The sequence below is a fragment of the Saccopteryx leptura genome, chromosome 13 (genome assembly GCF_036850995.1).
Source record: "Saccopteryx leptura isolate mSacLep1 chromosome 13, mSacLep1_pri_phased_curated, whole genome shotgun sequence".
Classification (NCBI taxonomy): domain Eukaryota; kingdom Metazoa; phylum Chordata; class Mammalia; order Chiroptera; family Emballonuridae; genus Saccopteryx; species Saccopteryx leptura.
This window is the reverse complement of record NC_089515.1, coordinates 33,696,256-33,715,960: the sequence shown is the minus strand read 5'-3', so window position 1 is coordinate 33,715,960 and position 19,705 is coordinate 33,696,256. Positions and strand designations below refer to the sequence as shown.

Here is a 19,705-nt window from a genome sequence, read left to right as displayed (position 1 = left end):
GAACCAGAGAGAGAAAAACACCTCCCAGGGTATAAAAGTGTATCCCTACCCAGCCACCTGCAGAACTTGTCACTTTGACACACACGTGAACACAAATGATGACCCAAATCATAGGAAACAGGAGACTGTATTTTAAGAAATCAAAGTCTGGAATCCTAAGCCTCAAATGATTCTTTAGAAAACACCAATAAAAACATACACATCTGAGTGCAAACTGATTCACTTATTCCCACATATATTTTTATGTGTACTGAAGGTTTTATGTTTCCTGAGGGAAAGGGGAGGAGAGAGGGCCAAGCTAAACTAAGATAAATAGAGTTGAAGGCCAAGTGAGAGTTAGTGGGAAGTCTTCAAATGAAACTTGACATCCTCGATGTTGTTACAAAAGGTTTCTTTCTGATTTGCCATCACAGTAACCTGAAATGTAGAAAACAAAGTCATTAGTGACATTGAAAGATGGACCCAGTGTTGAACGTCTGTCATCATGGCCTCAGGACTTGGCTTGGTTCCAGTGCTCCTTGTAAGGTTACAGCTGGAGAAGGCTATAACTCATAAACATCCTCCGGGCTGTTTCTGCAGCCCTCTCCATTTCTCTGGGGGCAATGGCATCTGCTGTATGAAATAGTTTTGTTTTTATTTGTCTGAAATTTGCCTCACTGCATTTCAAAGGGTTGGGGGGGTGCATCCTCCTATTTCAGAAAATGGGTCTGATCTCAGCCATGCCATTAGTGGTTTTATAGAATGGTCACCATGTCCTGTACCACGTATCAACAGGTGGTGCCTCAGGGGCTTCAGTGCAGCAAAAAACAAAACAAACAAACAAACAAACAAACAAAAATCCTTGGTTTGCAGCCAACTCAGCTACTTACTACCAGTGTTGGGCAGCTTTTTGTAACCTTTTTAGTCTTCGTTTTCTCATTGGATAGATGAGAAGGTCAATAATGAGAGTATCTATTTCATAAGGTATCTCTGGGGATTCTACGAGACGTAGGCAAAGGGTCTGGCCTGGAGTCTGGCGGTGGTAAAATCCTTTCCTAATCCTTCGTTTAGTGCATCCCAGGGTGAAACATCAAAATCTTACTGACTTATGTTTTTGGTCTGGATTCGAATCTTTTTAATGTAGTTTTTGCTTAGCTAGGTAGAGGACCACCAGAAAAGTTCAGTTTTGTTCTCTTTTTCCTACATTTTAGTCTTGCCATATTTGTATTTTGAAGCCCAGTTTCCCATGGGAGTGAGTGTCAATTCAGGCAGAAAACACGCTTTCCTTCAGAATGTTCCTGGTTTTAAATCGGCATCAGGTGAGGGTAGTATCTATATAAAGACCCAATGGCGCCTGACCAGGCGGTGGCGCAGTGGATAGAGCGTCGGACTGGGATGCGGAAGACCCAGGTTCGAGACCCCAAGGTCGCCAGCTTGAGCGAGGGCTCATCAGGTTTGAGCAAAAAGCTCACCAGCTTGAGCCCAAGGTCGCTGGCTCCAGCAAGGGGTTACTCAGTCTGCTGAAGGCCCGCGGTCAAGGCACATATGAGAAAGCAATCAATGAACAACTAAGGTGTTGCAACGCGCAACGAAAAACTAATGATTGATGCTTCTCGTCTCTCTCCATTCCTGTCTGTCTGTCCCTGTCTATCTCTGACTCTCTCTGTCTCTGTAAAAAAATAAAAAAATAATTAAAGACCCAATGGCCATTCTAAGGAATCTCATAAAATGTGAGGAAAATTAGCTAGTCAATTCGGTTTCATGTTAGAGAAAGATCATTTGTTAAAAATCATTCTCTTTTAAACTTGCTGTAGTGATGTCTCTAAGTTTTAACACCAATGGCCACACTTGCAGCCTAACTCCTCAACTGGGACCAGTGTATCCCCAATTAATATTAATTCGGTCAAAATGCTATTAGGGCTGAATAGCCACAGGCAAAAATCATGTGACTATAGAGAGGGCTAAGTTAGTAGAAAGAAAGGAAAGGAGTGTCCCCTGCAGTTTTATTTCATTAAAAGTGTGAGTTTTTTTGTTCTGTTTTAAGAGAGTGAGCGACAGAAACGTAGAGAAAGGGGAAGAGGAGCAATGAGAAGCATCAACTCCTAGTTGTGGTACTTTAGTTGTTTATTGATTGCTTCTCATATGTGACTTGACAGTTGGGTGGGGGTGCACAAGCCAAGCCAGTGACCTTGGGCTTCAAGCCAGCAGCACCCTTGGGCTCAAGCCAGAGACTTTTGGGCTCAAAGCCAGCGACTATGGGATCATGTGAATGATCTCAAGCTCAGGCCAACGACTCAAGCCGGCAAGCCCGCACTCTAGCCAGCGACCTTGGGCTTTCGAACCTGGCCCTCAGTGTCCCGGGTCAGTGCTCAATCCACTGCGCCACCACCAATCAGGTGAAAGTGTCAGGGTTTTGAGAAAGGCCTTTCCCCTCTCCTTTTGTATCAGCCCCATGATGAGGCCACTGAAAGATCTGGTCAAGAAGAACCAAAACTTGGGCCCAGAGGAGCTCCCAAGGCTGTCTGTTTTCTTGTTCATGTCGATGAAATGCATCTCACTGGCAGGCGGGCCGACTCTCACTGCCCACAGAGCCCTCAAGGAGAGCTGGCTGCTGCCTGGCTCCCTCCGCCCAGCTGCCCAGCCACTCACCGTTGTGCGCAATCAGCCTGTACTGCCTGGCCAGGCACAGCTCCTCCTGCCTCCGCCGCACGATCCTCTGCACCTCCGGAGGCAGGCCGTGGGGGTTGCGGGCAAACACGAAAGAGTAGCTGTCAGCGCAGGTGCCGTCGAGGTTCTGGAGGCGGCAGGAGTACTGCACGGCATAGGTGTCATAGTCCGTGTCGATGATCCAGTGGTCGTCGTCTGCAAGCCAGAAAGCCAGAGCCAATGCCTCTCCCTCAGCCAGCTCGGCCGTCAGGGCGACTCAGCACCCCTGAGGGCCAGCGACACCCTGAAACTGGGTTCATTTTGTTAGGAGCAGGAGACCAGTGAGAGTTCAGACAGCTTTTATAAAACTGAGAAAGTGAGAAAGAATTTTGTTCTCTATTACAGAGAAAAGTTCCAGAGTTGGGGCGAACCTCATTCACTTCAATGATTACCTCTCACTCTGATGATAAATGTGATAGCATCTTTTTATTTTATTTTATTTTTAATTTTATTTTTATTTTTATTTTTTTGTATTTTTCTGAAGCTGAAAGCGGGGAGAGACAGTCAGACAGACTCCCGCATGCGCCCGACCGGGATCCACCCGGCACACCCACCAGAGGGCGACGCTCTGCCCACCAGGGGGCGATGCTCTGCCCCTCCAGGGCGTCGCTCTGTTGCGACCAGAGCCACTCTAGCGCCTGGGGCAGAGGCCAAGGAACCATCCCCAGAGCCCGGGCCATCTTTGCTCCAATGGAGCCTTGGCTGCGGGAGGGGAAGAGAGAGACAGAGAGGAAGGAGGGGGGGGGGTGTGGAGAAGCAAATGGGCGCTTCTCCTATGTGCCCTGGCCGGGAATCGAACCCGGGACCCCACATGCCAGGCCGACGCTCTACCGCTGAGCCAGCCGGCCAGGGCCTGATAGCATCTTTTTAAAACACAACCGAGAATGTGGGGCATCAAAACCATGGAATATGTATTTCTACTCTGTCTTCTCCATTTATTCTCCAACAATATCTATGCCATTGTGCCTGATGTCTGATGGCCACCAACTTATATATCCCCAACATCAGGATGTTATCTCTTGAAATGGTCTATAGCAGCTAGTTCCCGGTCATCTCCGTAACCACGCTGCCTTCCTGCCTCTCAGCCCACTGGAGGCCGCCATTTTGATGGTCTGGTTCATGGCTTTTCTGGCTCCCTCCTAATTCCAGTTTAGGAGACCTGCCCACTTCTCCTAGATGGCAAGAGTAGTTTTTGCTTTGGAGGGCACAAGATGCTTATCGCCTGTCATCAGAATTTTTTATTTTAAAGCTTGTGCTCTTCAGAACTCCCCTGATAGAGGCAGAGCTGAGCCCATGAAAAATTGAAATTATATTTCTTTCTAAAACTGGGATGAAAGCCATGAAGAATAAGCATAAACGAAGGTGGAAGAAATTCTCCAGGAAGGGAAATAAGAAGGTATGCGAAGGATCAGCCGTGGAGAAATGATGCTCAGGTTTATCCAAATACCTTATGCCTGGTAAAAAAGTGCCACACTTCTACTTAACATTCTCATTGACATATAACCAGGAAAAGGGTTTTCTGAGCACTTAATTACGTCAGTCATTGTGTAGATATTTTCCATGTTTTCTCAGTTATTTCTCACATAGACCCAAAAGTACACACTACCATCCTTATTTTACAGATAAGGAAAATGAGGCACAGAGAAACTAAATAATTCACCTAGGATGCCAAAGAGCAGGGCAAAGAACTGGGATTCAATCTGATTCTGGAGACCAGAGGTGCTTCAACTCCACATCACACGGTCTCCACACAATAAGCAAATTGGAGGAGAGGGAATGAGAAACAAAACAGCTTTGTATCTCCATCTCATGCCCAGGTTGCGACACAAGTTGTCATCTCTGCCCTATGTCGTGCTCCACGCTGGAGAAATGCAAAGATACTGAATTTCCAGCTTTAGAAGGCATAAGGGAGATGGCTAACACTCACTAGGCACCTCTGGCCGCGCCTCTTGGCTCTGAGAATCCCTGGAGTGCCAGCCTAGCAGGGGTTCAGCCCAAACCCGGGCCCTGCAGGAGAGCTGCGAAGAAGGGAGTAGTGAAGACCCTCTTCAGCTCCTCCAGGCGCTGCAGGAAGAATGAACCAACCGCCCTTGCACCTCGCACCACAAAGAGTGTCGGAGGCTGGAGGAGTGGCCCTCATTCATATGACTGCTCAGTGGTGGCCTTGCAGTTACTCAGCAGGAGGGCTAGAAACAGAAGCCATGGGGCCCCACCCCTAACCACCAGCTCCCCTCACAGGCGCCTGGACTGTCTTCCTTCTCTCCGAATGAAATCATTTCTTCCCTGGTTATAGTGCTCACTATGTCGGTCGGTCTCAGGCGGCCCAGCAGTCTACCCTCAGACTCAGAAGCACTCCTTTGAAATGTGTCTCCAATTCATGATCCAGGCAGCTATTAGCTCAGCAAATCTGCAGCTTAATTTTTTTCCCCCCAGCGTTGTTGCCAGAATATGAACTCTAAGTAACTTTCAAAAGCTCAGATTTAAGAAAATTGACAACTGTTCTTGATTTTTAAAAAAGACCTAAAAGTTGGTTTGGTGTTATCGCCAGGCTCTTTCTGGCTAAATACAGAGATAGAGAATTTAAACTGTAACAATCTTTACTGGACAACTCCCTATTAAGACAAGAAATGAACTGTGAGCCCCGCTGGAGAGAATGAGCTCAGGCAACCAACCTCCTCACTGCCAGCAGCTGGGGTGGGTCCTTACGGAGAGCCAAACACCCCAAACATTACCAGATGGCAGCTATCCGCACACAGTAGAGCTAAGAAGAGTGGAGACAGCGGCCACAGTGCTGCTACCATCCCAGGAAGTGGGGTCACACTGCTACTGTATCTATACTGTACCCACACAGACTGGTTTAAAGGTTTTGATCACCAGTCTAAAAAAAAAAAAAACCCTCAGAGGGAGCCAAACTCTGACTCACTGTGGTGGGCCTGGAACACATGCCTTCAGCCTCAGGACCTCAAACCTGCGTCCTCCCATCACCTAAAGGGATGAGGGGCTCTCTACGGCTCTCAGGCCTCACTGCCCAGGTGAGCCGGGCAGATGGTGGTATGATGCTTGTTCTGACTCATCGCCTCAAAACCCAGCAGGCCCTGTCAAAGTGCAGTCTGATTCAACACTTGAGAAAGTTTTGCCGCATTGTTTGTAATTATTTTTTATTACTTCTAAGGATAAAAATCTCTTTACCCCTTGTAAAATATCAGCTCCTTCTGTACAGTGTAAATCAGCGCTGAAGAGGCAGTTTGATAAAAAATGCAATTTCACGGCCTAGCGTGCGGAGGACCCGGGTTTGATTCCCGGCCAGGGCACACAGGAGAAGCGCCCATTTGCTTCTCCACCCCTCCGCTGCGCTTTCCTCTCTGTCTCTCTCTTCCCCTCCCGCAGCCAAGGCTCCATTGGAGCAAACATGGCCCGGGCGCTGGGGATGGCTCTGTGGCCTCTGCCCCAGGCGCTAGAGTGGCTCTGGTCGCAACATGGCGACGCCCAGGATGGGCAGAGCATCGCCCCCTGGTGGGCAGAGCGTCGCCCCATGGTGGGCGTGCCGGGTGGATCCCGGTCGGGCGCATGCGGGACTCTGTCTGACTGTCTCTCCCTGTTTCCAGCTTCAGAAAAAAAAAAAAAAAAAGAAAAAAAAAATGCAATTTCATCTAAGATAGAACTTTGGAGGGCGTCAAGCTATGTGTGCACCATGTGAAGAGTGATGGCCCACAAAAAGAATGCATCTACCCTGGTCACCAGCTCAGAGAGTCCTGCTGAACAGCCCTGTGCTTTATCCTAGAGAGGAGTTCAAACAGTATTTTGTAAAAGCCGGTCTGTATTAGAAGTCCCTGCTGCTCAGGGCCACCTAATCCTGGCCTACGAGTTGGAACTGCTGGCTCTGGCACTGACTCTCACATACTTGTTGTATGACCAATGGGCAAAGCACTACGTTTTCTTGGCCTCAGTTTATTCACCTGTTTATTGAAACCCCTTTATAGGGTTAACTATCTCTAAAATCCCATGATCCCCCTGGCTTGCATAATTCTCCAGGTACCAAGTAGACTACAGATTTGACATTTAGGAGAAATGGTAGGACGAGTAGAAAAAGTATACAGATGTTATGTTTGCGTGATTGGGCCAAGTTCTAGGATGCTCTTCTGAGAGTCCGCAACACTCTGCCTCCCCCCATCTGAGTTTCAGTGCTGGGGAGAAAAGGAAGAGGATACCGTTGCCAAGAGCACTGTGCTTGATTCAGAATCTCAGTATCAGCAGGTAGGGCACTGGGCAGGCAGTGGGCCAACCTTACACATCATGCTCCCTACATCCTGGAATATAGTCAGGCTGTCTCAGGGTTTCATCCCAAAAAGATAGAGGAAGTGCAATGCCAGGCAGAGTGGTGATGCCACCTGGGTGGAGGCTGGGTCTTGGAGGGGTGGGAGGTGTAAGCTTGGAGGAGGTTACACACCCTGGCACAGTGGCTGGACAGGAACATGGCAGTAAGAGGTCACCTGACAAGCCCAAAGGTCGTTTGAGTTTGAGCCAGGTTTTTGAGCTGGGGAGGGGGGTGTAGGGGGACTGGGAAGGAGTTTAACTACACTCAACCTCACGCTCCTAACCTCAGGCGGTGCAGAGGATTCCTGCTACTTACAGGCCATTTGTCCCAAGGGTGCCCCTGGAGAAGAAACCCAGAGCTTTGGCCAGGTTATGGCCTTCCTAATCCCCAAGACAGTCCCACTGAGCTGATTACTTACTTCCTTTCTGGAGAAAGGACGCGACACCCCAGTACTTCATCTTGAATTTGGCAGGGTCCTCGGTGTCTGTGAAGGTGCCCACCATGTCTGCGCACACGTCCCAGTTGCTGCAAAGCCAAGGGACTCGTGAGCCAGATCGGGCAAAGGGTCCCTGCCTTCATCCCAACCCGGGTACTCCCTTCCCTCCCCGGTCAGGGTTTGGCGCTTAACCCCGGGGGACCCTGGAGCGGGTTCTGCTGCCCAGAGGCTACTGACTTCAAAAGACGGACTCGGCCCTTGGCCGTGGCACTCATCTGGCCGCTCTCATCCACGGAGAACTCGGCGATGATGTTGTCCTGCAGAAAGAGGCCCTCGGGGTCCTTCTTGGCCATGGCATACCAGGTCCCGGCGAACTGCGAAAGAGATGAGAGCAGGTTTGGTGTCCTGCTGGCCGCAGGCTGCGGGGACGCGGAGACCGGGGCCACGGACGAAACCTACTCGAGCCTTGTCGAAGTTCTCCTTGACTCGGAAGCTGCTCACGCGGCAGTCGCGCTCCGCCCGAGCGCTGCCCAGCGCGGCCAGCAGCACGAGCGCCCACATCCACTCCATCTCGCTCAGGAATCTGCCCTGCGAGACACGCGCGCCGTGAGCTCTGGGCTGCGGAGCCACCTGGCCCGCTACCGTCCCCCGCTCCGGCCCCGTCGCGCCCTCCCCGCAGGTCCCCACAGGTCCCCGCAGGTCCTGGCCCGGGCGCCGCTCACCACCGGGAGACGCGCGCTGAGCTGACCGGGACGTCCGGGCGCGCGAGAAGCGAGGGAGGCGAGCGCGCCGGGGGCCACCCGGCCGCTTTATAGCTCTGGGGGGAGGGGGTCGCTCTGTCGCAACCTCGCCGAGGGAAAGGCGCGGGGGGAGGCGCGGGGGCCAGCGGGCCAGCACTTGCATAACGCGCCCTGACTCACCGGCGCCCGCACGCAGGGAGGGTCCCTTTGGCCAGAGTCTTCCCTCCAGTGCGGCCCGGGGCTTGGTGGAGCCGCCGCGCAGGGTGGCCTCGCCGGAGCCCAAACTCTCCAGCGGCGATGAGCCGCGGGAACAAGCCCTGGCCGAGGTGCCTAGCACTTGTGCCAGCGGCAGCCAGCTGCGGCCTGGGGTGGCCTCGGCGCCCGGTTGCTCTGGCCGGGGGCCCAGGTCGGCCTGGCGGGAAAACCGTGGCCTCCCAGAGCGGCAGGACCTGCGATGATGATGCCTGGTGCGTCAGTGCCAGGCCGGCCGTGCCAAACGGGCCCCTCCGCCCTCTGAGGGCCAATTGTGAAGGGCTCTGGGCATATTTCAGCCAAGTAGTTTTTCATTTTATAAAGGATGTATTTTACTCCCTTTCAGGAGAGTTGTGGTGCCCTCTGGGTCAATATTTGTTCTTTAGTTTCAACATCTTTAGAAGCATTAAAACCCTCCCTGTTAAATATTCTCCAGAAACGCAACCCTGGTCAGGACAGGAAATATTTTAGCAACCTCGGTGGTCGCCTACTTTGTGGCACTTTGCTCAAACCACTTTGAAACACACCTACCAATAGTTTATGATACAGTTTTATTTCAAGCCATAGTAGAATTTCGTTTTGTTTTCAAAACAGCCAAGGCTAGTTGGCTGAGGAGTGGATGGGGGGGGGGGAGAGGTAAACAAAACTCTATGACAAGCGTCTAATGGTCAATTAAGTCACAATGCTGTGACTAGTTATGTTATTCTGACTGCGTGATGACACAATTTACTGACCGTATTTTTCTCTTTCCATTTGGAATTGAAGAGTTCTATTCTGATCAAAGCAGCCAGAAGATACGGCTTTTGACTGAATGAGAATTAGTTATATGCAGTGGTGGGATTCAGCTGTTTCGCACCCATTCCACAGAAACGATGCCTAATTTTTTGTTGAGTTCAGCGAACAGGTGGTTAAAATGACACTTGTAATCAGGGTTCTATCTAAGGTGGGTACCTGGGCAGCCACCCAGTGTGGAAATCACAAATTTACATTCCTTACTCTTTTTTTAACGTTCATCTGCACAACAGCATATTCTAAGCCAGGGGTCCCCAAACTATGGCCCGCGGGCCACATGTGGCCCCCTGAGGCCATTTATCCGGCCCTCGCAGCACTTCCGGAAGGGGCACCTCTTTCATTGGTGGTCAGTGAGAGGAGCATAGTTCCCATTGAAATACTGGTCACTTTGTTGATTTAAATTTACTTGTTCTTTATTTTAAATATTGTATTTGTTCCCGTTTTGTTTTTTACTTTAAAATAAGATATGTGCAGTGTGCATAGGGATTTGTTCATAGTTTTTTTTTGTTTTGTTTTTGTTTTTGTTTTTGTTTTCATTTTTCTGAAGCTGGAAACAGGGAGAGACAGTCAGACAGACTCCCGCATGCGCCCGACCAGGATCCACCCGGCACGCCCACCATGGGGTGAAGCTCTGCCCACCAGGGGGCGATGCTCTGCCCATCCTGGGCGTCGCCATGTTGCCACCAGAGCCACTCTAGCGCCTAAGGCAGAGGCCACAGAGCCATCCCCAGCGCCCGGGCCATCTTTGCTCCAATGGAGCCTTGGCTGCGGGAGGGGAAGAGAGAGACAGAGAGGAAAGCGCGGCGGAGGGGTGGAGAAGCAAATGGGCGCTTCTCCTGTGTGCCCTGGCCGGGAATTGAACCCGGGTCCTCCGCACGCTAGGCCGACGCTCTACCGCTGAGCCAACCGGCCAGGGCCATAGTTTTTTTTTTATAGTCTGGCCCTCCAACGGTCTGAGGGACAGTGAACTGGCCCCCTGTGTAAAAAGTTTGGGGACCCCTGTTCTAAGCTCTGGTAGTAGTGTTCATTCTGTCCATAGGTGAAAAAAATTGCAAGTGAGGACTCCAATCAAGAAGCAATATGGAAATAAATAACAGTTTTTTGTTGTTTTTTGTCAGGTATTATTTAATATTTTTTCATTAATATTTTAAAACTCTTGTAACAATCTAATTTTGTGTAAATCTTTTATTGTTCTTACTTAAGTATTAAATGCATGAAATAATAAACTACCTTTTGATATATGGTTTTTTTATACTTAAAAAGGTCATTAGGGCAGAGAACCGGTTGTTAAATTATTTTAATCTTACCACTGGTTATATGACAAAGAAATACTGTACATTTTTGTAACGTTCTTCCCTTCCTTGAAATGTCAGTTGTGTCTCCATGACCCAAATTGGAAAGAACAAAGATGATTTTTGATCATTCCATTGAACTAAGCGAGGGTGGGGGAAGAGAAGGTTGGTTGTCAAACACAGAAAAAAGGAGTTGATCGTCCCTGACCTGCACTTTACAGGGTAAAGCATGGGTGTGACTTACTTTTAAGTCACGCCCCTGAGAAGACGCCTGAGCTTTTCATCACCTTCCTGTTGAAGGGGACCAAAGTTTTGCCACCTTGACCGCCTTGAAGATGCCTTTTGGGATGCTGATATTTAGTTGGTTATTAAAAAACAAAAGATTCAGCCTGACCAGGTGGTGGCGCAGTGGATAGAGCATCGGACTGGGATGCGGAAGGACCCAGGTTCGAGACCCCGAGGTCGCCAGCTTGAGTGCGGGCTCATCTGGCTTGAGCAAAGAGCTCACCAGCTTAGACCCAAGGTCGCTGGCTCCAGCAAGGGGTTACTCGGTCTGCTGAAGGCCCGCGATCAAGGCACATGTGAGAAAGCAATCAATGAACAACTAAGAAGTCGCAACGCGCAACGAGAAACTGATGATTGATGCTTCTCATCTCTCTCCGTTCCTGTCTGTCTCTCCCTGTCTATCTCTGCCTCTGTAAAAAAAAAACAACAAAAAAACAAAACAAAAAAAAAACACCCCAAAAGATTCAGAAAAGAACCTTTGACTCTCTCCCTTTTGTGCTCCAGAGACTACAATAGAAAAATCTGCTTCAGAAAGGGAATCTTGGGATGTCACCTTAGCCTAATTTGAATGAAGTATGGTAAATAAGAAGGCTTCAGGCTTCCACATTCCACCTTTCCCTTCACTCCTGCTCCCATTTGAGTCTCCTTTGCCTCTGGAGAGCCAATGATGACGCATTTATCTCCTTGTGCCCCCGAGCTATGAAAGCCCTGTTTCTGGCCAACCGGCTAACTAGAAGATCTTCTGGTTAGGCCAGTTTTATCACAGAATGTATAATACCAGGGGTCCCCAAAGGCCGCTTGCAGCCCCCTGAGGCCATTTATCCGGCCCCCACTGCACTTCCGGAAGGGGCACCTCTTTCACTGGTGGTCAGTGAGAGGAGAATAGTTCCCATTGAAATACTGGTCAGTTTGTTGATTTAAATTTACTTGTTCTTTATTTTAAATATTGTATTTGTTCCCGTTTTGTCTTTTTACTTTAAAATAAGATATGTGCAGTGTGCATAGGGATTTGTTCATAGTTTTTTTTATAGTCCAGCCCTCCAACAGTCTGAGGGACAGTGAACTGGCCCCCTGTGTAAAAAGTTTGGGGACCCCTGTATAATACCAACCAGCTGAGATGAGGTCTGCTCCAGAGCCCCTCTTGCAGGAACCATATGTATGGCCATCCATGTGGTAGCATCTGTGTACTGTATGTGGGAAGGCACCCGGTCCTAGGGCATCTCTCAATTCCCTGTCCAGTGCTTGGATCCCCTCTGACATTCCAGAGTAAAGATCTTTCAGGTTCTCCTCCAACAGCTCCCGTGACGGAGAGTTCCCGGCTGACCCCCACTGCCTTTGGACAGTTATTATGATAGAAATGTTCACCTAATATCTCCAGCCCTTTCAACCATTTCTCCTACATCATATTCGGTGATTAAATTACACACACCATACATTGAATTAATGTAGGGGATTTGAGTGCATTTTCATAAGGATTGTTTTTATATACAACAACATGTTTTCCTATATTTCTTAAATGCTTAAAGGTCGGAGTAAGTGTTCCTCCTCCTCTTCCTCCTCTCTCTCTCTCTCTTTTAATTATAAATCAAGAACCTTGGGCTTAGGCCCTGGCTGGTTGGCTCAGTGGTAGAGCGTCGGCCTGGCGTGCAGAAGTCCCAGGTTCGATTCCCGGCCAGGGCACACAGGAGAGGCGCCCATCTGCTTCTCCACCCCTCCCCCTCTCCTTCCTCTCTGTCTCTCTCTTCCCCTCCCGCAGCTGAGGCTCCATTGGAGCAAAGATGGCCCGGGCTCTGGGGATGGCTCTGTGGCCTCTGCCTCAGGCGCTAGAGTGGCTCTGGTCGCAACAGAGCGACGCCCAGGATGGGCAGAGCATCGCCCCCTGGTGGGCAGAGCTTCGCCCCTGGTGGGCGTGCCGGGTGGATCCCGGTCGGGTGCATGCGGGAGTCTGTCTGACTGTCTCTCCCCATTTCCAGCTTCAGAAAAATACAAAAAAAAAAAAAAAAAAAAAAAAAAAAAAGAACCTTGGTGTCCCAGATACCAGCAAAGAAAAACAGTTTATTTTGGCCTTCTCCCTCAAATTTCTTCATGATTACAAATACGTGAATACAGGTCAACTGATGTTTTAACTTCAGTGCTTTGAAATTTATCTACATAAAATAAGATTTCAAGTATTTTATAGATAAAATGTTAACGGGATAAATGTTCACAGTGATTACCTCTCTGTGATAGAATTAGGGCACGTAAAGGTGTGCTTTTTGTTTTGTTCTGTTTTTAATTTTTTAAATTTGAACCTTTTTTGTAGTTTCCAAGTTTTTCTACAATAAAAATGTTTAATCAGAATAGAAAACAAACATTCTCTTTGCAAACAGTCTTTTTTTTTCTAGATGTTAAGTTATGTTTTCATTTACATTTTATGAGTTGCATATGCAAAAGTTCATTTTCTTGTCATACTTTATGGAGAGACAGACTATGTTTCATTCATCTTTTCCATGGGATTCATCAAGACACTTGCACATAGTAGGTGCTCAATCGATAGACATTGATTTAATTTGTTGTATCGAAACCAATCATTTTAGGTAAGCTTCATGGAATATTTTTTTAAAAAAAACCCTAGTCAGAGGTCATTCTTTCTGAAATATAATTTCTCAAGATTTAGCCCTTGTAGCAGAGATAGGTATTCATTCTTCCGCCCTGGCCGGTTGGCTCAGTGGTAGAGCGTCGGCCTGGCGTGCAGAAGTCCGCGGTTCGATTCCCGGCCAGGGCACACAGGAGAATCGCCCATCTGCTTCTCCACCCCTCCCCCTCTCCTTCCTCTCTGTCTCTCTCTTCCCCTCCCGCAGCAAGGCTCCATTGGAGCAAAGATGGCCCGGGCGCTGGGGATGGCTCCTTGGCCTCTGCCCCAGGCGCTAGAGTGGCTCTGGTCACAGCAAAGCGACCTACTGGAGAGGCAGAGCATCGCCCCCTGGTGGGCAGAGCGTCGCCCCCTGGTGGGCGTGCCGGGTGGATCCCGGTCGGGCGCATGCGGGAGTCTGTCTGACTGTCTCTCCCCGTTTCCAGCTTCAGAAAAATACAAAACAACAACAACAACAAAAAACTTTCCATTCTCCTTCCACTATGTAGAGTTTTGGGGAAGAGGCTGATCTATCAAAGGGCATCTCCCCACTTCCTGCATCTCAGTTAGGCCATAGGCTTAAATTTCAGTCACTAGAAGGTGGATTAAAGGGTGTCACTCCAGACAGGGCTCATGAAAGCTGCCCATCCAATTGTCCTGGTTCTCCTCTTCCTCATCTGTCCACTGGTGGAGCCTCCGTCAGCCTGGGACCCTCACTAGTGATTAACTCTATGCAAATAAGAAATAAACTTTCATTGGATTAAGCTATTGAGATTTAGGGTTTACCTATTCTAACAGAAGCTAGTGTTACCTTAACTAAATTATCAAGAAATTAGCCACTAACTCCTAGTAAATATTGAAAAATGTTTTTTACCATAATTAAAAGATCTGATGCAAGAAATGTAAGTCCTTATCATTATAAAAATTAAGCATTTCCAACCAGCTTCTTTTTGTACAAACTGACATTTACATCTACATCCTGACAGGTCAAGAAAAGTGGAAAAAGAGAAAAAAATGGGTAGCATTTGTCTTCTGACTGCATTTAAAAGATGCCAAAATAATTGATGGGAAAATGAAAAGATTATTCTACAAACATGTTCAGGTACAAAAAGTTCAAACTAATTTTTCCAATAAGGCTTTATCAGTGGTTACAAAGCTATAATTGAGTTTAATTGATTAAGTTGAAAATAACATGGATCTCACCATGAATAATCTCTGAGATACCTGGTCATACTCATCAATTACATGCAGGCAGAGACTCTCTTGAGAGTTAAATGGGCCAGGTGAAAGGGTCCTTTACAGTTAGCTGCCAGGATGTGCCTGACATCTCTGACATTAGAGGTTACTTTTATTGATAAATGTGGGAAGTACAAAGAATTTGGCTAAGATGGAGCTAAAGAGTGGGTTTATTATAATGGCCCAAACTTCATTCAATTACTCCAGGGGTATTGTGGTTAATTTTGTGTGAGTGCTTCAACCTTGTGCATATTTTTGGCTATTCTATAAGCATTACTTCCTATAGAAATGGTTAACTGCAGTAGAAAATTTTAGCAGTATTGGAATTAAATATTATGTTTGTCCATTACTATAGTATACTACTGAGAAATGTAAACCTATTCAGCAGAAAGTTTAAGAAAGGTAAACCATTCTTTGGTATATGTGTAGGCTTTTAAAAAGAGTTCCTGGAATTTTTAACTTTTATATTGGTGTTTGACATTTAATGATATCTGTCTAGATTTTAATATCTTAAAGGAAAGATCTTTCATTGGGTTTGTTTGTTTGTTTGTTTTTACAGGAACAGAGAGAGTGATAGATAGGGACAGACAGACAGGAATGGAGAGAGATGAGAAGCATCAATCATCAGTTTTTCTTTGCGGCGCCTTAGGTTGTTCATTGATTGCCTTCTCATATATGCCTTGACCGCGGGCCTTCAGCAAACCGAGTAACCCCTTACTTGAACCAGTGACCTTGGGTCTAAGCTGGTGAGTTTTTTGTTTTGTTTTGTTTTGTTTTTTGCTCAAGCCAGATGAGCCCGCACTCAAGCTGGTGACCTCGGGGTCTCGAACCTGGGTCCTTCCGCATCCCAGTCCGACGCTCTATCCACTGCGCCACTGCCTGGTCAGGAAGAAAGATCTTTTGTATATTCCCCTGTAAGCAGCTAGTATGATGTGTTGTACACCTCATGGGTGAGCTCTTTAATCTCATTTAAACTGGTAGTTTTGAGGTAGGTTACTATCACTTACTAGTTGTCTGACCTTGAGCAAGTTACTTAATTTCTCATCAGTAAAATACAGATAAGTACCTACTTCATAAAGTTAGTGCAAGAATTAAATGAGATAATACATGGAAGGGTCCTAGAAGAGTGCCTGGCACAGATTACATATTACAATGTTAGCTGTCCTAATGGATCACATTTTTTATTATCGTAACCTTGTGACTTACAGCTCTAAAAATATTCTGTGTAAATGAAATGGAGTTTTCACATTGACTTATTGTTTCAGATATGTTTTATCTAAATAAATGATTGTTAATAACATCTAGGATATTGATCTTTCCCCTCACTCTCCCTGTAAGTTAATGCTTTATTTTTAAAAAAATATCTATGCTTTAAATGAACTGGAAATGCTGACATAAAAATTAAACAGTGATGTTTAACAAAATCAACCATTAATTTGCAGTGTTATTCTAAATGATCTTTTTGGTGGTTTAATATATATATATAATTTTTGCTTTTTTTCAGTGCTTTCAATAATTTTTTTTATTTTTTTATTTATTTTATTATTTTTTATTTTTTTTTTATTTTTTTAGCTTTCAATAATTTTATTTTTAATGGGGCGACATCAATAAATCAGGATACATATATTCAAAGATAACAACTCCAGGTTATCTTGTCGTTCACTTATGTTGCATACCCATCACCCAAAGTCAGATTGTCCTCTGTCACCTTCTATCTAGTTTTCTTTGTGCCCCTCCCCCTCCCCCTTTCCCTCTCCCTCTCCCTCTTCCCCCCATAATTTTTTTTGCTTTTTCAGTGCTTCGAACTGAACAGCCAATAAGAGACGCAGAGGCCTTGTCAGCACAGGCTAGAGACGGCAAGGACTAACTGAGGAGGAAGTGGCAACAGGAGAGTTTAGTCAAGGACGGAAGGGAAGGGGAGGGGTATTTGAGTGTGCTAAAAGGCAGGCTTCCAGTATTGCAATTTGTATAAAAATGACCTTTGTCTTTAGAAACTGTTCTTCAGTGCTCAAAGCAGTCACCAGTGAGCCTGCTTGCTTGCTTGCTTTTTCTAACTAATCAATTGCCCCTCCTGTCACTTGCCGCCTGGAATTGTGTGTCTCATTTGTCTTTTCCTTTTTTGTGCCCAAGCCACCTTACTCATAGCCTATGAAAATAGCCTTAAAAGCTTTGGTTATGAATTTCTTTATTCCGGTGGGTGTCTTTTTTTTTTTCCAGTCTAAGACTAGTATCACTCTAAAGAGGTAAAAGCTTTAAGTTTAGAGGAATAAGTGAAACCCACAGAGTTGCAATTTTGAAGTGAACTTACATGTGAGTCTAGCAATAAGTTTTAGACTCACTATAGCATGTGCGGTGTGTTTTCATTCAAGAGAGTTTGTTATTATAGAGTTTGCTGGTTTACTGAAATGCTTAAGGTTGACTAAGGTTGAAATCAACATTTAAATATTTAAGGAAATTGGTTCATGAAACATGTAGTTTGATTTATCAGTTGCATAATAGTGTTTAAATATTTGGGAAAATGTGCTTAATCAATGTAAAAGCTTAATAAATTGAACATTAAACAAAACTAAGTAGTGGTAAGTGTACTTTCCAGGCCAGAAGTCCCTGAGACATTAAAGATCCTAGCAACAGACAAGACAGGCTTTATCCAGTAGATTTAACAGGCTGTAACCTTGGAGCAAAAATGCATGAGATCTGGCTATTACTATTGAAAACAAGATCCAAACTAATATGCTTAGCAGGGAAAGCCAGTTAGCGGCTGCATGGGTTGCTCTTTGTGATCATGTCTCTTGATAAGGATTACTATTTATGTTGTAGCTTGATTAGGCTTGGATCACAGGCAAATGTTTTGCCATATTTACCTTTCTAGTAATAAGCTCAAGGTTTGTCCCTTTAAAACACTTCTGAGGTTCAGCTTTCTAAAGTGAGGGGAATTGGGAGGTGAGGGTTTTAGAAAAAAAGTAGGCCATGTAACCTGCATGATCAAAGGACTTTTAAGAAGAGGAAAAATGGCCCTGGCCGGTTGGCTCAGCGGTAGAGCGTCGGCCTGGCGTGCGGGGGAACCGGGTTCGATTCCCGGCCAGGGCACATAGGAGAAGTGCCCATTTGCTCCTCTCTGTCTCTCTCTTCCCCTCCCGCAGCCAAGGCTCCATTGGAGCAAAGATGGCCCGGGCGCTGGGGATGGCTCCTTGGCCTCTGCCCCAGGCGCTAGAGTGGCTCTGGTTGCGGCAGAGCGACCCCCCCCCCCCCCAGGGGCAGAGCATCGCCCCCTGGTGGGCAGAGCGTGGCCCCCTGGTGGGCGTGCCGGGTGAAGCCGGGTGAATCCCGGTGGGGCGCATGCAGGAGCCTGTCTGACTGTCTCTCCCCGTTTCCAGTTTCAGAAAAATACAAAAAAAAAGAAGAGGAAAATTAATACTCCATTTTATGTAGTATTGATATTAAGCCTTTCCATCTCCTCCAGGTTCATTGGAAGTGCGGTGCAAGCGGGCACAGCCAAGGTTATGTATTTTCACTTTGTATCACTATCTTGAAAGAAAGATTCAAGCTGTCAACTGATGCTAATGTAATTCAAGGAAATGTTGATGATTCTTCCTAGCTGCGGAACCACCATGTGAAGTTATATTTCTTATATTTCTGGAATGGTCGCTTCAACTTGTCACTTGCCTGGCTGATAGAAGATGCTCTGAGGATTCTTTGAGGATTGACAAACTAATCGCTCTTAAGGATTTTGTGTCCTGAAGAAGAACTCTGTAATCCCGTGCTTCCTGAATCCCACTCTAAACCAGGACCTTCTGTCACATCTCAAGAGTTACAGGCAGTTTGAAAGCTCTGTTAAACAATCATTCTGCTTGACCTCTGGGGTTCCTATGAAGCATCACTTGGGATTTTCTTAGTAACCTTGACCAGGATGTAGTTCCTCTTAGGTCCCTCTGCCCCAGGTAGTGCTCTGAGGGTCTTCCTTCCCGAACAACAAGCAGCAAATCAAGGCACACCATGAATGAGATCAGCCAAGAGGCCGTGGAGAGATACTTGGAGGACAATCCTGGGTTTGCCAAGGAGTACTTCGACAAAAAGCTGCGGACGGAAGCATCGGAGCACAGGGCGGTACAGGGCCCAGCCGGCGGTTCCTTCCCGGGGCTGTCGCCAGAGGAGGAGGCGACCCTGTATTTGGAGCTGCTCCAGGCCGTGCGGGAGGAGGCAGGCAGCCCCGAGCCCGCGGCGCACCGGGCCTTGCAGAGGCTGGCGCAGCTGCTGCGGGCCGACCGCTGCAGCCTGTTCCTGTGCCGCTCCCGCAATGGCGCTCCTGAGGTGGCCTCCAAGCTGTTCGATGTCACCCCAGCCTCCAAGTTTGAAGACAACCTGGTGGTCCCTGACAGGGAAGTTGTGTTTCCATTGGACATCGGAATAGTAGGTTGGGTTGCTCACACGAAGAAAGCCCTTAATGTCCCAGATGTGAAAAAGGTAGGTGACCTTGTGACATTGGGGGAGGGGAGATGAAGACTTGAGGGGTGAGGGGTCCTAGAGGGACAATGGGAAGGAGAGCTGGGGTCCAGGGGCCTGTCCTTGTGGCATTGGTTTGGCTCTCTCCTGGGGAGTGCAGGCACAGGGAAGAGGAACAGCCAGGTTCAGAGCTACCAGATTTAGCAAATAAAAAAGGCAAGATGTGTAGTTCAATCTGAATTTCAGATAAAGAATAAATAATTTCTTAGTGTAAATTTGGCATTTTACCAGGCAATTTACCTGGGCTAGGTACATGCCACACCTTCTCCCTCACACCTCCTCCATGCTCTGGCACCTCCTTCTGAACACCACCACCAGGCAGGCCTCCCACTGGTGAGGTCAGCGCACATGCCCAATGCCCAGAGTCCTGAGCTGCTCGCTCAGCTGCCTACCCACAACTCAATTCTCGGGGATGGATTGGCTCATAAATGGATACTTTTGCCTATAGACAAATGTGTAAAAAGAAAAATAATACTATTTGAAGTTCAGATTTAGCTCATTAAAAATGTGAATTTAGGTGATGACTAAGTGCCATTGGCCATCCCAATGCCCCATAACTCA

General features: G+C 47.1%; 2 protein-coding genes across 3 annotated transcripts in view; one reads left to right on the top strand and one right to left on the bottom strand.

Annotated features, from left to right (window-relative positions):
- Nucleotides 1–108: 108 nt before the first annotated feature.
- On the bottom strand, nucleotides 109–8,310 carry RBP4 (retinol binding protein 4). Of its 2 annotated transcripts, none has more exons than XM_066355323.1 (6): nucleotides 8,159–8,310; nucleotides 7,896–8,024; nucleotides 7,674–7,810; nucleotides 7,419–7,525; nucleotides 2,629–2,841; nucleotides 109–417 (listed from the first exon to the last, which is right to left on the bottom strand). In XM_066355323.1, exons 2-6 carry the CDS (start codon nucleotides 8,004–8,006, stop codon nucleotides 380–382), a joined length of 606 nt encoding a protein of 201 aa, XP_066211420.1. In that variant the 5' UTR covers nucleotides 8,007–8,024; nucleotides 8,159–8,310; the 3' UTR covers nucleotides 109–379. The 2 variants fall into 2 exon arrangements, with proteins under 2 accessions (XP_066211420.1, XP_066211421.1); XM_066355324.1 differs by having other exon boundaries at nucleotides 7,896–8,019; nucleotides 8,159–8,292.
- A 10,122-nt stretch (nucleotides 8,311–18,432) lies between these two features.
- Nucleotides 18,433–19,705, top strand: part of PDE6C (phosphodiesterase 6C) — a 47,456-nt gene continuing 46,183 nt past the window's right edge. Inside the window, exon 1 of the mRNA XM_066355287.1 lies at nucleotides 18,433–19,105. Coding sequence (XP_066211384.1) covers nucleotides 18,638–19,105 — 468 coding nt within the window. The 5' untranslated portion in view covers nucleotides 18,433–18,637. The remainder of the gene's footprint in view (nucleotides 19,106–19,705) is intronic.